The sequence below is a fragment of the Trichosurus vulpecula genome, chromosome 4, assembly GCF_011100635.1.
Source record: "Trichosurus vulpecula isolate mTriVul1 chromosome 4, mTriVul1.pri, whole genome shotgun sequence".
Lineage (NCBI taxonomy): Eukaryota > Metazoa > Chordata > Mammalia > Diprotodontia > Phalangeridae > Trichosurus > Trichosurus vulpecula.
Window position 1 is genome coordinate 29830846 of NC_050576.1, and position 18353 is coordinate 29849198.

Sequence of the window (18353 nt, forward strand, 5' to 3'; positions counted from 1 at the left end):
CCCAGATCCAAATCCTGCTCTGGCTATTAGGGCACTCTGAGGCTCATTGGCCTCCTTTGGAAAACAGAGGCCTTCCCTTCCGCAGCCCACCTTAGCAGAGCAAGAGACAAGGCCTTGGAGTCAGAGCAGCTGGGGTATTAGCTAGGCGACCCGCGGCCTCTCCGAGGTTCAGAGTCCTCGGGGAATGAGATCACTCTCCAAGATCCTTCCCAGCTTTGAATCGATGATCCTGCAAACCTTAAAGCATTAGAGAAATAGAAACTGTTTGCTAATCCAGGAGCTCTTAACCCCTTTTGTATCCTGGACCCCTCTGGCAGTCTGCTGAAGCCTATGCTAATATCCCAGCTGCTCTGAGGCCAGGCCCTTTCAGAACCTTGTTAATGCATAACATGAAATAACGTAATATGAAATAAAATACAGAGGATTTACAGAGAAACAAACATATCAAAACACAATTATCAAAATATTTTAAAAAACAAGTTCGTAGACCCCAGATCGCTATTATCAGTCATTTAAGCAACATGCCCCCCAAACCCTCTTCAAGGCAATCATGCCCTTTTACTTCCCAGAATGAGACACAGACACAGATACCCTGGAAAGCAAATTGAAATGGTTTCAGAGGCCCTAGTTCAAAGTCACATCTGCCACTTGCTACCTGGCTGACCTTGGCACTGTTTCCGGTTGGTAAAAGAGGAGGGTTGAACAATATGACCTTTGAGGTACATCCCAAGTCTAGATCTGTGATCTACGACCACTCTGGCTACTAGGGTCCCCTCTCCAAGCACAAGCGCTCTGATGGAGGAAGAAACAAAAGCTATTTCTGCAGACCGGACCACACACCGCAGTTCACGAAGCCCTTTCTGGGCGTGGGGAAAAGGAACTCACTTTGGCTCAGTGGGCCACAGCCCGCTAGGAACAAAGGCCTGCCACAGCGAACAGTATTCCAGCCGGACCTCCCCTCATCTTCAGAGCCCCACGTGGTGGGCAGGCGGGAGCCAGGCGAGCCTGGGGGCTAGCAGGCCCATCTGTGTGTTCCCTCTGCATCTCATCACCATAACCAGGTTGATTCCAGAACTGCTGTGCCTTTGCCACTACGGAGGAGATTAAAACACAATCAAGCCGAAAGTTATCCCCCCCCAAAGCCACCTAAAAACAGAACAACTCCAAAATAAAACCAATTTACATATTTTAGACCAAATTAAAGAGTAAAAGCTCAGGAATCCCTTTTAATAGCCTGAATAATAAATGCACGTTTATGTAAAGCTGCCTCGGGGGAATGGTTACTGTAAGGACAACTTCTCCAATATTATTCATAAATATCACTTTTGTTTTGGCATTAGAGGGAGAATCCAGGCTTCTGGGAATTGTGCTCCCTGCACCGTCGTGTATTGCCGCAGATAATTAATATTGACAAAGAGCAACCGGCCCAGTATTTTCTATGCCGATCGGAGGCTTAACGGGAAACACCATGAAACGCGATGCATCAAGTTCTGTCGAAATCAGGAATCCTGAGGCTCTGGTCTTCCATTCCGCTTTCAGGGACGGGACGCCCTCCGTGCTTCTGTGGCCCGAAATCCAAGGACAGGGGCAGAGCTGCCTTTATGCACGAGAGGTTGGGAGGATTCTTCAAAGGGCCCATTTTTCTCTTTAAAGTTCAGGCTGGCCTGCTGTTTTTCATGTAGAACCTAGACAGGAACACCGTTCACTGGGAGGTGCTCAGCTCCACAGTATGGGCAGGACTAGATCTTCAGAAATTGATCCTGGCTCACACCAGGGCATCAGGCGGGAAGGTCTCCAGCGCTGCTGTACCAGACACACATTTTCTGCACCGACCAGAAGGAGCTGAGATCCTTCTGACACAGGCCATGGCTCCCTCTGTGATTCGGTAGAATGCCCTTCGGGAATGGTCATGGCCAAAATACCCATCTCACTCACCCCACTCTGTCTCTGTGTGAGATGCATCAGCGCATGTACTCTGCGTCTCTTTGGCTAGACTGCGTGCACCTCAAGACAGGGACCATGTTTGACTCCTCCCGGATCCCCTGCAGTGCCTGGTGTGGGGCTCAGCACAGGGCAGATGCTCAGGAAACGTTTGCCAAGTGAATGAAGGGCAGTACAGAAAGCATGCTTTCACCCACATAACCAGGGCATATCTTTACAGGGGGTGTCTGAGCTCATCCAAAGGGTATCCACCGGGAAATGTCTGGTTCTAAAAACAATAGGGGACCATGGTCATGGTGCTAATAGGCCACCCCCAAGAGAAGGTCAGCATCCCTGTCTCCAGCTGAGTGGGGCAGGACAGGGCCCAGTGAGTGACCCTCAGCAGCCACCTGCCTCTCTTCCATCTAATTCATCTCCATCTCCTCACCAGCCCAGGGCCTGCATTCCAGCAGGTTCGCCAAATGCATGTGGGAACTGAATTATGAATTACCCTACACAGAGCCCAACTCCTGGTGTGTAGGGCTGAAGAGGCAAAGTGTCCGGAAGACAGATTGAGATTTTCATGCTCTTATCCAGATCTCACCCAAACAAAGAGGGCAAAATCTGGATAAGATGGCCCCACGAGGCTTTCCTTACCCTTGTATGTCCCCCATTGTCCTCTTCCTCGCTTGACCTAAGTCTCAACCACACTCTCTGGTAGACTCCCTGGCCCCAAATCCGAATTATCTAGCCTGGAAAACTACCTTATTTTCCTAAGACAAAGACATGGGGGAGGAACATAAATTTAGAAAACAGCCTTAAAAAATGAAGCAGTCTTTAATCCCAAGGGGTATATTTCCTGTCAGTGCAGAAACTAGCACCAACCCCATCCCCATGCACCCTGCCCTCGCACCATGTCCAGGCACACTTTAAAAGCTCAAAAAACACACAAGACGTCTGTAAGTGGTGACCATATGGAGGGCACAGGGCAAAGGGCTCCAGCAGACACACATGACACACGCCAGGCCTCTATTCCCAAAGGGCTAATGGTTAAGTGTGAGAAATAGGATTACAGCATCTATACAGTATTTTAAGTTTTGTTAAGTATTTTAGCTCATCTCATTTGATTTACCTTTTTCAAAAGGTAAAATACAATAAATGCAAAAAAGGAAGGAGGGAGGGAAGAAAGAAAGAAAAGAAAGCAGGAAAGAAGGAAGGAAAAGAAAGAAAAAGAACGGAAGAAGGGAGGGAGGGAGGAAGAAAAGATATATCAGTTAAATGGGGAGCAAGAGCATTCTAGACAGTAATCTGTTCAAATTTAAATCTGACAACCATTATTAAGTGCCTACTGTGTGCAGGAACTGGTAGGCACTAAAGGGGGTAAAAAAAAAACCCAGCACAGAGCCTGCCTTCGAGGGGCTTATTTTATTTCCTAAACAGATGATCAAGTCTATAATTCACCTGAGTAAATAACTTTTCCTTCTGAACCTTTGGCAGCACATTTACCATTACAGGCTCTCATAGTCCTTTCTGTTCGTAAAAATACTTGAACACAATTCAGTCTTTCAAAAAAAATTTTTTTACTCTAATATCAAGATTTTGAATGATTAAAAAAAGTGAAGAGTCAGTATCACTTTCCACAGTAAGAGCTCGCCAGTCGCCTTCCAGCCAGACTCCAGAACCCGGCAGGCTTCTGCACCCCCGACATTCATTTCCAAAGATGAGCATGAAGGCCTGAATCACATTTTCCTTTAGCAGCTAAGTAAGACCCCCTCCCAAAGCCAAGAACAATGGTGCTGACCTTATTTCCTAACATTCTCAGTGTCTTTTCAAACCAAACTGAACTAAGAATTCCTTCCTGACTCCCACAGATTACCTTCTTTATTGAAGAGAAAGTCTTCAGGATTCAAAAGACACAATTCAAAGAGAAAACAATAGGTGAGGGTGTCCCTGGATTGTAGAGCCCCAAGGAGGAAGATACACTTTTACATGCAGATCTCAACCAGCCCAGGCAGAGCTGGACTCCCAAGGTGAACCATTAGGGGGAATGGAGCTTAGCTTATGGGCCAGGAGGAATGCACGCTAAAACCAGTAGCTTCAATTCCCCCCAAAACAACATTTCCAATGGCTGGATTTTTAACACAGATGGGATGGACTAGGAACACTCTGCTTGAATACCTAATTACATTACCAACAAAGGGTCAAACCTGGGTATTCCAAGCCACTGGCCAGGGCAACGGAGAAGGTGGTCAGTTGCTCTGATATATGCCTGGTCACGGCCCATGTTAGATCCTTGCGGTATCCCATACCCCCTTCCCCAAATACATTCTTTTCTTCCAAGTCATTGTTCCCATTTCTAGCCATTTCAAATCATTAGTATATGTGATGGGCAACGCGGCCCCCTACCCATCTCTTTTGACCAGTTGATGACCTATAAAAAGCCCTCTGCCCCCAAAATACACAGAGACACCAAAAAACCTCATCTTATCTAGCAACTAGAAAGGGATAAAACAAAAAGCAAAACACAATCTCTGTGTGTGTATGTGTGTGTGTCTCTCTCTCTCTCTCTCTCTCTCACACACACACACACCCCCTTCTCTTTCTCCCCCAACCTCCCACACCAGCCAAGACTCTCATTTTAGTAGGAATGCCATCACTCATCTGCAAAAATGCTTTCCATCTTGGGCATTAATAGCACACCCTCTGACACTGAGCCCACAGACAGGTTTAGGTGGCAGCAGGTAAAGCTGCTGACTTTCCTGAACTCTACAGGCTTTATGGACTGGGCTGGTTTTTTTTCCACGTTGATCTTTCTGAAGTTTTTCCTATTCTAGCATAAATGATTTTGGGGGGGATCAGAGGATGAATCCAATAGGCAATGACTGCCTCTCCTCCATTCCCCTCCACCCCACCACCTCCATCTACATAGGCCCATATGTTTGCAAGCGCTCACACATATATCTGGTCACGCCAACCAAGTCACAAACGCATACATCGACACATGTGCTACATTGAGAGGAGGGAAGGCTGGCTTCTCGTGATGTCAGAATGGACAGATTCTGTCTGGCCTGGCCCAACAACTGGACGATGCACAAGGTAGCCAGCTCTGAAGATTCAAACTGTCTGTACCCCCCTTCCTTTCCCCAAAACCCCTAATGACATTGAACAAAAATACTGCATTGCACCATTTACCAGGGCAGAGGAGTCTATCTGGCAGCAGCTGCCCAACATACACCAACAAATATACATTTTAATGTGTCCAAGCATGTAAATGAAGTGTCTGGTGGTCACAGATTGCGGGAACAGACAAGGAGATCTATCAAGGAGAGTGCACCTTCAGAGATGCACAATGTAATCCATCACACACACACACACACACACACACAGAGTCCTTGCTCTTGCTTGTAGGACCCAGAAATTCTCAGTTTGCTTTCTTGAGGAGTTTTGTGTGGGGGTCTTTTAATTTTTTAATTTAGGTAAGGCCTGAGTTGGTGAAGTCCACCATATCTTGCTTATGAACATGAGTCCCTGCATGCAGATAAAACGTGGGTTTTCTCCATATACTCGAAGGATACGTGAATAAAGGCGGAGGAAGAGAACTAAACCAATCTAAAACCCAAGCAACTTACATTCAAGTCACCATCTTGCTGCCCACAGTACTTCTAAGTTGAAAGCTGCTGTCTCTAATCCCCTGCAAAGAAATGCTCTTGGAAACATCAATGCACACTGTAAACACCCCTTAAAAAAACTCCACGACTTTCAGGCTTCCCATTTCCTTTTGGAGGATTCCTAACAGAGAGGGTAGACCAACAGAACTGAAGGCCACCTGTCCTCATCAGTGATCATCAATACCCCACCAGAGATCATTTTCCTTAAATGCTCCCCGCCCAGGCTGGTGGTATTATCTCCCCTTAAAACAGATGCAGCATTTTTCAAACACACACACATACACACACACACACACACAAATTCACAGAATTTTTAAAAATTAGAGAAAAGAATATGACATGAAGAGAGAAAAAAAAGTTTTTAAGGGGGCTACCCAACCTAAGAAAGCCAAGTTAGGCCATCTGTATCCATGCTGGAAGGATGGTCGAAAGTGAATGAGAGAAAGGGATGAAAGCAACTGAGGGTGTCACAAATGGCTATGGGATTTCTTTTTAATCAAAACACAAATGGTTCTTTTAGACCATTTATTCCTAAGCTAAGGGTTTCCAAGATCAGTTCCCCCCACCACCTCCAACCCCTTATGTTTATTTATTCCCTGTGTCTCTGGGTTGAGTGATTATGCCGTGTTTTCTCTGAGATCCCGAAATTCACAATCCTCAAGGCTGCTTGAGAAATATTCCTAGCCGGACTTTCCACTTAGGAAATGGCCCTCTGTGCTAGCTTACCACCCGGAGATAGCAGAGAGGGGTATTTTTAAGACAAAGGAAGGACAAAGATCAGTAGTGGAAACACGTGCCTTTGTTACAACCTGAACCCAAATGACAGTCCTTGAAATGAATTTTCCATTTTTCTCTAGTGCTTCACAACATAAAAAATAAAAAAAAATTACTGGAAATAAAACTAAACCTTCGCTGCTGAGCATTTTCTAAGGAAGCTCAAAGGACCCAACATCTTTCAAAAAGCCTGCTGGGCAGGGAGCAGAAGTTTCTGAAATTAAAACATGGAATCAGGGTTTAGGTAGGACTAAAACACCTATTTTACGTGGGTTTGGGCCCTGAAAGTTTGAAAAAATGAAAAAACAACCTATGTCAATTCTCTCCCCCAAAAAGATCTAAAGCAGAAATCTCACTGAGAAAAGAGCTGAAGAGGACAGTGAATGCGAAAGCTTTCATTTCTCGTAATATCCACTTACAGACGTCGTCCCCCCTTTCATCTAAAGGCCGTGATGGCCATGACAGCCATTCCCACCTTTCCCTCTTGAGAAAGGTGAATGCCCAGCTGATCTTTCTTTAAGTGGCTGGAAAGGAGAGAGCCTCACCAGCACCACTAGCCCCCATCCCCTCTACGCTGTAATCCATTCACCATCTAAGCACCTACCATACCTTCCGGAGCCACCAATACCCACCATCATGGCAGGAAGGGACTTTGGCTAGATCACGCCAACTCTGCGTGTGGACGAATGCATGTGCCATGGTGCCCGCCTGTGCCCCGTGCTACTCAAGACACTCACAAATAGCCGTCTCTGTTTGTTTGTTTTATAAAGACCAGTTTTGTGCCTGGGAGAGAATCGGAAGCCGGGAAATCAGCACCTCAGCCCGAGTGGAGAGCGACCAGGAAGAGAGATCACTGCCTAGCCTAAGAGATGAAGACAAACCAAGAGTAGAAAGGACAGAGATTTATGTGGAAATAGATTTTTTTTTTTTAGTAATTTCTACTAGCAAATAGATGGCCAGAGACAAGGCAAGGTGATCTTTAAATGATTACCTTTCCACATTACCATCTGCTTTTTCAAAGTTAAAAAAAAAATCCCCTGATCCCTCCAGACCTAATCTCTCCTTCCCTCCTGCTCTCCGAGGGACAACATTTGCTGGAAATTTCTAAGAAATGATTTGCAGGCACAATCAGCTGGGCAACTTCCCGATTACGCTGGTGTCAACTTCATTCAATATAATTTACATTTTTTTCCTCCTTGCCATTTTTTACACGTACAGTTTTGCAGCAAGGAAAAAGCATGGGGGAGGGGGGAAAGGGGGCAGAAAAAGGAGGACTCCCTCCTCCCTTCCCTTCACTCTCCCTTTTTTTTCCTCCCCCCCCCCCCAAACAGAGAGAGGCGAGCGAACAGATGCTTAAAAATAGATTTCTGGAAATCAGCGTACAGCAGTCAGAAATGTAATTAACACCTCTTTATGGGGAATAATTAAAGTTGTGAGGGCCGGCTTTGTGGCCGGGGAATCGAGGGGCCCCCGCCCCCCCGGTTTCCGACACTGTTTGCAGTCTTCTCACACGACAACCACCTGCTCCCCCTCCTTGGCTTCCCCGATGCCTGTTTCCCCGGCAACCTTTCATTCTCTCTTCCTCCCAGAGATGGCTTTCAGTGGGCCGCTCAGTCTAATCTTGTTTGTTTTACACCCATCACAACAAGCAAGGAGACAAAGGCAGCCTCCAGAAGAGGAGAGAGACCCCAGCTTTGTCCTCCCCTACCTCAGCACCCACTGACTGGCCAGCCAGAGCAAGGGTCTGCCAGGGTTTGGCTGGGGGGGGAGTAAATATTCAGGACACGGTTACATGAATTTTCAACATTTTCCTCTTTCCCATCCCCACCTCGAGCTCTGACATTTATTAGTCTGAAGAGCTTTTTAAAGGATGGGGGGGGGGGCAAAAGATGGGAGTGAGAAAGGAGTTTCCGATTTCTTGTTCAGAAAAGGAAGCACCAAAAATAGACTTACTACTCTGGCAAGAAAGGGATTTTTTTTTCGCCTAGCCCCCCCCATCCTGCCCCCCCTTCCATAGCAAACAATCTTGCTTCGCCGTCTTGTCTAGTTCTACCAAAAGAACCCCCACCCCACCCCAGCCTTCCTCCTTTCCTGGCATGCACTTGGGGGAAGGGATGCACAGGTCACTTAGACCATCAGTCGTGGGGGGATGGATGAAGGATCGAGGATCTGAATCTAGAAGACCCTAGGAAGCTCCAGGACATCGTGACTGTCACAGACACTAGCCTAGGCTTGGCTGGAGAGTGTGTTCACTGGAAGAGATGGAGAGAGAGAAACAGGGAGAGGGTGTGTGTGTGTGTGTGTGTGTGTGTGTGTGTGTGTGTGTGAGAGAGAGAGAGAGAGAGAGAGAGAAAGAGAGAAAGAGAGAGAGAGAGAGAGAGAAGAGAGAGAAGAGAGAGAGAGAGAGGAGCACGAATGTGTAGGCACTGCCATTGTATCGAGGTCCATATTTTCCTGTCTTTTAGGATGCTTGTAGAGATACACAATTGGGTGACCTGCCAAGCCATCTAAGGTCCACAGCCCATCGCTCCCCCCCTACACACACACACACACACACACACACACACACACACACACACTCTCTCTCTCTCACAGACACGCGTGTCCCCCGCCCCAGCACCACCACGCAGCCTCCAGCCCATTCACTTACCATGTTTAAGCCACTCCACTCCATCCGTGACGGGAAGATGGACCCTCGCACGGTGTCAGGAGCAAAGAGAACGTTACGTAAAAGCTGGCATTCCTTCCAAACGCCCTGCTGCCCGCCCGGCGAAGCCACCCATCCCCACACACGCCAGGCTCCGCGACACATGCATGCCTCCTCCTCCTTTTTATGAGGTCATGACAGGGGACTCTTTGAAATACAATATGCAGCATTTACCCAAGCCCAGAGATATTGCCCTCCCTGCCCACCCTCCTGTGACCTCTGTGCAGTCCAGCCAAATGCCACTGCCCACAGTACCAGGTCTTGGGTGAAGGTCTACGTTTTTTTGTGCCAAAATGTAGATGAGACCCAAACCCTGACACTCACCTTGTCGTTCCCCCTCCCCCGCTAAAAAAAATCTCAAACATACATCCACACACCCTTTTCCAACCTAAAATTTTAAAAATCCCTTGGTTCAGCCTTTCCATTTTTACTGAGCTCTCTGAAGAAAGCAGCGGCTTTTCCCGCCCACCCCCTCCACCTTATTTTGAGAAGGGAAAAAAAAACCAACCAAACCACAATGACCTTAAAAAATAAACGACATAGCAGCTATCACCCCCAGGCTGCCCTTCCTTACTGGATATGCTGACACCATCCACACGCCAAGGAGCTAGTCAATGAAAGAGGAACCCCACCAACAGAAAGTAAAAACCCAGCACAAGCAGAAGGCTGGCTGAGGGTGTAGACAGACAGGCTTCTTTTAAACTGCAGTCACACAAACAAAGAATATAAATTTACCAATACCTACCATCACCATTCTTAGAGGCAAATATTGGGTCGCGCGGGGCTTCGACTCCTCTCAGAATTTGCAAAGGTTTCAGATTTATTATGGTTAATAGGATTATTTCAGATCCACAAAGCAAAGTGCGGACATTAATGTAGTCAACCACAATATTTTTTTTAAGAGGGGAAGGGTTAAAAAAAAAAAGAGGAAAGAGGCGAGCCGAGCGTGGTGTGTTCGGAGCCCCCCGATTCTAGGACGTAGGTAAGAACTGAATAGAGAGCCTTGCTGAAAATTGGCTTCCAGCCTCTCCTTTTTACATCCATTTATGGGACCATCTGTCAGCCAGAGCCCAGCGCCCATTGGCTAGGGAGACCGAGGGAGGCGTTGAAGCATCAGGCGCTATTTAAATTAGCTCTTGCCAGATTGACGATGTTAATGATTCGCTGACCTCTACAACAACAGAGACCACATTTCTGAACTGCTTCGTGTGTCTAGTAATTAAGGCCCAGCTGAAAGCAACAACATCCATGCATGTATTTTTTTTAACCTATCTCCTCCCTCCCCATCCAGGCACTCCCAACAAGGGCAGGTCGCCCGCCAGTGGCCGTCTGCAAACCTTCACCTCGGGAGGGTCCTACCTTCCTCCCCTGGACAGTCCAGGGGTTCCTCCACCCGCTTCCCATGCTGATGCCTGGCTTTTCAGCCTGTCCGGTGGCTTTCTAGTCAGCTGAATGGCTGATGGCTTAAAGACACAAGAGAACCTTAACCGGGGTTGCTCGGTATCACTGGTTGGACTAAGGCAATGCCTGTCCTGTCTGGAGTGGGAAGGTTGGGCGGGGGACAAGATGGAGTGACCTGGGCTAGCATTTCCAAGAGGAGGCAACTTCAAGATGCCCCCCTCCCCCACTGCTACTCTGGGACCTGCCTAAGGAACTTTAGGGCTAAGAGTGATTTTCTTAATGGAAGGGGGGATGCAGGGTGGGGGGGGGAGAGCAGCTGTTCAGACTCACTCGCCTATCTCACTGCATTGTTCCTTCTTTCTAGCGAACAGAAAATGATGAACGACTTATTTTAATGGAATTATTTCTCAACTCTGGTAGGGGCCCAACTGGCACGGCCATGCCCCTCCCTCGCTTGACAGGCAACAGCAGCAGTGGCCTCTGAGACCATCGCAAGCCACAAACTTGACTTGAAATATCACGAATTGGACAGGATCTTTTCACTGCTGTAGATTAGGAGAAGCAATGTGCCCCTTGCCCCCCACTGCTGTTCACAAGGGCCTGTCAAGGCTCCATAATGATTATATAAACACACACACATATACACACACAGAGTTGGTATGCCCAGAATATACACCCGGTGCACCTGCCCTCGCCCGGCTGGCTGGGGCAGCTGCTAACCTAGATAGGTGACTTTCTTCCCCAGAAACATCTCCCATTTGGAGTCAGTAAGTTTACTAGGAAATATACCCAGGTCACAAATATTCTCAAAGACGACACCAAGGTTGACTCTGGTTGAAATCTTAGAGAAAAAGAAATGTGGATGTGAAAGGTCACCACTGGGTTTGAAGTCCATGGCTTCCCGGGAGTGGGGGACAAACGGATTTTCCTAATTTCAAGTATCAGGTCTGTAGTATGGTATCAGGATTGTATTTCTTCCTTCAGTGCAAATGCCAGAAACACCACACTCCTACGGGTACATTATAGAACCCATGTGTTTATATCCGTATGTGTTTGTGTGTGAATCTTTCTCTTTTGTACGTGTGTGTGAACTTGTGGGTTCTCCTCCCGTACTTAAACAAACCACAATGCTCGAAGTAAAAACACAAGGAATTAGAAAATATAAAATGTGAAGCACACAGCCGCTTCAGGTGGAAAAGACGGAGCACAGCATCATTTCCAGGTGACAAACTCAGCTCCCACCTGAAGGGCACCGAGAGCCACTTGAGTTTTTTCAATATTTGCTGAGTTGGGTAGGGCCGAGGATGCATTTGTGGGTTCCCTGGCCTATGTGGTTTTATTATGTGTACAAAGGCAATACGTATCTGCTCCCTGACACGCCAACAGAAAGTCTCATGAGCTCAAGTATGACCTGGCCAGTGTTAAAATATTGTGGGGTATGAGCCCCAGAAACAATAGTCACAAACCCCTATAGAAAAGCTGTCTGCTTAGTATTTCTACAGAGGTTATTAAAAATAAAGAAGGCGCTGAAATTCAAGGCCCTCTTCTCCCTGGTCCTCCCAGCCTCCACACCCTTCAAGGCAGGGAATATAAAAATTAACCACAGGTCCAGGCTGAAATGTTCCAGCCACTTCTCTGAAGCATTATCGAGGATGCCTTAATGGCAGATGCACTTTGCCCAAGGACTGATCTTGGCTCCAGAAACCTCCCCAGTATCCAGTCTCTCTCCGGAATCCTAAAACAAATGCCCTAAGCATCCTCCGAGGCCTTTTCTCTAAGGACAAAGGCAGAATCGCATTGTTGAGAAAAGTCAACCTTATTATCGGATTTCCAATAGGACTATTCATCTCTGGGAGCAAAGTGCTGACCGCTACATCCCAGCGCTGTGACATTGGTAAAGCATCCGAATCTCAATAGATTATCTCAGGAATCAAGTCTCTCAGCTGGCATTCCACACACACCCCCACCCCACCCCAATCTTCCAACATCAGGAAGGAAAACTTGTCTTCAAGCAATCAAGCCCGCGAGAAAATGAAATCACAAGAGGAGTGGGGGGTGGGGATGGGGGGGGTTGGATCTGGGTTGCTCTCTGCTTACCAGAAATGAGCAGTTTCTGGACTCATTAGTGCCGACGGGGTCCCTGAGATGGCGAGGTCTACTAGGGAGCCCCTCACCACCACGCAGACCTCCCAGGGGGTACGGATATCTTAGCATCAGGAGCTGCCAGCCGTCCGGCTCTCAATCTCTCTCTCTCTCTCTCTCTCTCTCTCTCTCTCTCTCTCTCTCTCTCTCGCACAGAGCCCAGATGGACTGTACCAGCAGCCAGCCCAGAGTGAATAACTCACCGCTCAGTATAGTGGAGAACTGTGCCCGACAGGGTCCTAGGCAGCAGCGGCAGCAGCAGCCACTAATGGAGACGGCAAAGAAAAAGGAAAGAGATCGGCCCCATCCCCCTTGAGCCCCCAAAGGAGGAAAAAGAACCTAAAGCCCCAATTCTGCCTCCTTTAGACTTTGCTTTGGCAGAATAAATCAAATCTGATCCTAAGCACACCAAGCAGGGGAAGCGCCCCCTTCTCCCTCCTCCCCCCCCCCCAGCACGCAGGGGCTACCCAGGCAGAGGCATGAGACGTTACCTCGGTGTTTAACAAGGCAGCGTTAAGCGTCCGGCTGATTTCAAACATCTTCCCACGGAATGAGATTTCAGGAACACTGGGAAGGCTGCCTTTCACGGCACTCCAGCGGCAACAGCTCCCTCAGTTCTCCCACACCCCCCAGAGCAGGAGATGGAGCATCTCCCTAGAATGGACACATGGGAGCATCCAGGAGAGGAAGGGAGCGGCCGGGCCAGGAGCACGCGTGGGCTTTGCACGGAGCTCAGCCTGCCCCGGACACTCTTCTGTGAAGTAACAGTTCACTCGGATACCACCAGGTGGGCAGCGTGCACATTCGCAGGGACCGTCTCAAAAGGCGGCACCTGGGTCCTCCCTCTCTTGGCACCTTGGAGCAATGTCTGGGCTCAGGATGGGCCAAAAGCAAAGCTAGAATCCCAGGCAGGCAAAACCTGTCTGGATCTTGTCGAAATAAGCCAACAGGATCCCCCTTCCCCTGCCCCTGCTTCATGCCAAGGGAAAAGAGAAAACCTAATCAAAAAAAAGAAATACCTGCCCAGAGCCCTAATGAGGAATCACAGGACAAGATGATACAAGGCGTGTCTGTTTCATTCATTCGGAAGGAAAAAGGAGAGCCAAAAAAAACCCAGTGGGAAGAAAGGACAGAGAGTTGTTGAGGACCCCTCAGCAAAAGCCTCCTTTAACAAGAATGAAATATACACACATTCTCTGCGTGTGTGTATGTGTACCATGTGTAGCATCCACACATGCTCTGAAAAACCAATTCCAGGAAAGACAGAGGAACTCCATCGAGGACAAAATGGAGGTAAGTGTGTAAGGACGCAGGTAACTTGTTTCCAAGAGACCTTATATTTCTATTTTGAGTATGTCTCTCCCTCACAGAACATAAGTTCCCTGAGGGCAAAGCCAGGTTCCTCTGTCTCTGTATGCCCAGGGCCTCCACAGCACCGTGTCTGGCACAGAACAAGTGTTTTTGATTTATTTTTGTTTTTTTTTAATAAATGACTGTTGTATGATCAACTCAATTACAGTGCTCCCAGGATGGAGTTCTACAGTATTTGGGCAAGTGTGGAAGGAGTAAAGTTTAAAATGAAAGATGTCAAAGACAAATGACAGTTCCAATGCCCTGACCTCCACCAAGGAAGAAACCAACGCCATCATTCCAACCCCCTTCCATACATGCCTCCCTCTATGAATTCAAGTACTGGAAAAAGGAAAATATCCACCACCACCCCATGATCAAGGAACATATTAAAATGAGAGTAAATTCTCCAGGACTGCCTGAGAGGTACATCCGATTTCTCCAAACCCTATTCCTCCTCTTTTCACATCTGCTCCTAATACCACTAGACTCCAGAGTTACTTGGGGCACAGAATCCTTCCTGGCCTGCTGACATCCTGCCTTTGCCGCTTACCTGATCCCTCCCCAGAAATCTGCCACCCACATTTAAAAAGTCCAAGTGGAAGGGGAGGTGATCCTGACACAGAAGTGAGTCATCCAGCCAGAAGCCCCCAGCATCATTGGTCACCAGTCACCATCCCTCAGATCGTAAGGAATCTTATTCCCTAACCAAGCACACACTCTTCTGCTTTAGGGTGATAGGGGGCCAGTTTTTTTAATACATAAGCCAGATATACAGGGCGTCTGCTAGACTGGACAATACCCCATCCTAGGCCTCCGCCCAGATGAGGGCCTTTCCCTTCTCCTGGCACACTCGGGCAACAGTCGGTCACACACACATCTGTGAGCTAGCTTCTGCTCGTCTTGAAGTCAAGACAGCATCACTTAATACTACTTAACCTCCTTGCATATATTAAGTTTCAAGTGACAATTTTTAACTGGGGAGCCAGTGAAGGGGGGACTCTCATCCATTTCTAGTTCTATGAAATAGGCTAATTTGTACACTCACCATATGTCTTAAACACTAATTAAAAAATGTCACTTTCGTCAAACATTAAAATGTAATCAGCCTAGTAAATAAAATATTCTCGGGTCTGCCTGCCTGGGTGATAATTTAAAGGGTGTTTATCTCAAGGTAACCTCTGTATTTTGATTACTATTGAAGGCTTCTGATTTGAAAATGGGGGGAAATGGAGGGGGGAGGATGTTGTAGGGGGAGTCTTACTAATGTACAGTCACACAAAGAGGAAAAAAAAGACGAAACATCTTTAAGGACCACGGCCTGTACTCTTGTTACCCTAAGGCAAATTCAGCCAATCGATAGCAAACCACTGACGTCCAGCCATCTGCCAAGTGATGTGGCTGAAATAGGCCTGTGAGAGAGAGAACTTTTTTTTCCCTTCCAGAAAGCCTCATTTCCAGGCTATTAGCAATGCACCAGGGCCTTCTGCCCCAGCCAGCTCCTTCACAGGGTGTGGCCACAGAGCCTTTCCCGGGAAAGGGGCCTGGGCACAGCCTCTCCCCTCCACTCTCCCCCCTCCTCTCACAGTCCTTCCCTCCATGAAATCAAGAATTCCATTCGCTTCCCCCTAATATGATTACGGAAAACCATTTAAATACCGTCATCAGCAGCTCTGACCCGACATTTCCCTCTGGTTCAGTTTCTCTCCCTCCCCCTTCCTGCCTGCCCTTGATTAAGCAGCTCTACCCTATGCTCGGGCTCTCATCCCTTGGAAAGGAAAATAACACAAAGAAATACAGCTTCGTGTCTCGAGACCATTTTAAAGAGGATCCGGTTAAAGGTCAAACTTTGCTTTTCATTTCAATATTTGTTTTTCCTTTTCTGTAAGAACACAGAAGGTCCTTGGAGACTGTCTTGTCCGACGCAGTCATCTATCTGGCCCTTGAAAGGCAAAGGACTCAGTCAAGGTCACTAACATGACATGAAAGAGTTTGGAAGTGACTGACCCCAGTCCTGTAACTCTAAACCCACAGTTCTATCCACTAAACCACATTTCTGAAAGATCTGAGGTTCCATGGGGATAGGTGGAAAGAGAAAGTCTGCCTCCATGATTCACATTTTAGTAAACAGCCCTCACCATACCCCAAATCATGACCTAGTGGGCTATCTTCTTGGGATAACCCACCCAGCATCCATTAAGCCTGGACCTGGTAGGAGAGACACATGATCCACCCTAGGGCTGGTGCTCAGAGTCTTCATGGCATGGCAGGGTCAGCTGGTCCTATCATGGCTGGGGACAGCCCTCCTCTATCCTCCTCAGGCCATAGCTGGAGTAAGGGTTCAGTTCTGGGCTCTACCATTTAAGACAGGCAGGTAGTCAGTAAAGTACCTACTATATATGTGTCAGATATCGTAAGCCTGGGTGTGTCCGGAGGAGGAGGCAAACAGGATAGGGAAAGGCCTTGTGTCCATGTTACACGGCAACCAGCTGAAGGAAAAGGGCACATTTAGCCTTGAGAAAAGACTCGGGGGGGGGGGGACATAAAAGCCATCTCCAAGCATCTGAAGGGCTATAATGAGTTGGCCCCCTTGACTCCAGAGGGAAGACCAAGAGCAACAGGACAGTTACAGAGACCAATGTAGGGTGAATAACCCTGAGTTCTGTCCCTCAAGTGGTAGGTGCCTAGAAGCTGTAAGCAAATGCTGGATGACCACTTGCCATGAAGTCCTAGGAGCACAGACTGGCCTGGATGGCCAATGACCTCCCTTCCAACTCTGCAATTCCAGAATCACCTGCCCCGGCAGAGTCCATGAGAGCCCAGGGTGTCATCTATCATCTCCAGAATCCCTCATGTAGAAACCCAGACACAAACTTTAAAGTCAATAGCCACCGAGGGGTCCGGTGAAGGGGAACATTAGAGCAAAGGGGAATCCCCCGAGTTCACATCTCAGATCTGGCACTGAAATGGGTAAACCTTCTCTAAGCTTCAGGTTAGTCACCTATAAAATGGGAATAAGGATCCATGGACCACCCAGCACACAAAATTAGCATGAGTCATCCTAACACACCAAAAAGGCCCTAGAGAATTCACAAAATGACCCCCAAAGACACAGATACACAAAGACGAGAGTGGAAAGAAGAGTTTGGGCAGGCCAATCTCTCTTGTCCAAGGGGCACCTGCCTCCCTCCTAAATACCTGCCTCATAATTGAGACCCCAGGGGATGAGGAGGGGAGGACCCTAAATTTAGAGGGGCAAGACTTTGGGTACAAAATAGCACAGACAGATGCTCAGCCTATGTAGCCAGAACTCATCAGAGGAGATGACTATGGGAACCCCACCTGGACTGATCATTCTATCCTTCAACAAGATTTTTTCATTAAACCTAAATTTTTTCAATTTAACAAAAATCTATTTTCCCTCCCTCCTGACTCCTCATCCATTGAAAAATAAAGAACAAAACCCTTGCAACAAATATGCAAAGTCAAGCAAAACAAATTCTCAAGGTGGCTGTGTCCAAAAAATATACATATGTCTTCTTCTGTATGACAAGCCCATGGTCTCTCTGCTGGGAGGTGTGTGTCCTGGGCTGTTAAAGTGTACACCCCAAGCCTCAGGCAATGGCAGACCAGGGTCTGGCTGGAGAATTCTCCTAGATTTTCAGACTGGGAAGGAGCCTCAAGGGGCTTCCAATCCAAGACATGCACACACATACACACACACACACACACACACACACACACACACACATTCTGCAGAGAAATTCCCTCAACAACAAATACAGTGAGAAGGAAACCCTCAGCTCTGAAATTAGCAACCCTTCCTTAGACTCTGCCTCAGTCTCCCCCTCTGCAGCCTCCTCCCACTGCGGCCTTCCAAACAATAGCCCTTCAGATACCGATATGAAACACAACAGTATTATCCTATCCCCAGCCCTATCCCCACCCCCAGTCTTCTGGGTGCCAGGACAAACATCTTCCACTAACACTGGTCATCTTACGTGTCTATGCAAGGTGACTTCTCAGTGCTGAAAGACTTATTTTGAAAGCCTTAAGACTTATTTCAACATAGGAAGAAGTTGTAAGAAGTGGGAAGGGAGGGGCAGCCAGGTGGTGTAGCGGATAAAGCACTGGCCCTGTAGTCAGGAGGACCTGTGTTCAAATGTGGCCTCAGGCACTTACTAGCTGTGTGACCCTGGGTAAGTCACTTAACCCCAACTGCCTCACCCAAAAAAAAAGAGAGAGAAAGTAGGAAGGGAGAAGGGGGATACACCTGGACCTGGACCTTTGAGAAACTGCAATCCTTTGTAGTCAATGCTTCTATCTTATTATTTAATGTTAATTATTAATAATGGCTAACACTGATATATGACTTTAAGGTTTGCAAAGTG

General features: G+C 47.6%; 1 protein-coding gene across 2 annotated transcripts in view; it reads right to left on the reverse strand.

Annotated features, from left to right (window-relative positions):
* ELAVL4 (ELAV like RNA binding protein 4) overlaps positions 1 to 18353 on the reverse strand; it is a 136115-nt gene that overhangs the window by 94804 nt on the left and 22958 nt on the right. Inside the window, exon 1 of one of the 2 annotated variants that reach the window (XM_036755355.1) lies at positions 9013 to 9174. The exons of the other annotated variant lie outside the window; for it this stretch is intronic. Coding sequence (XP_036611250.1) covers positions 9013 to 9174 — 162 coding nt within the window. Of the gene's footprint in view, positions 1 to 9012; positions 9175 to 18353 lie in introns of those variants that run through there. 2 annotated transcript variants of the gene reach the window in all.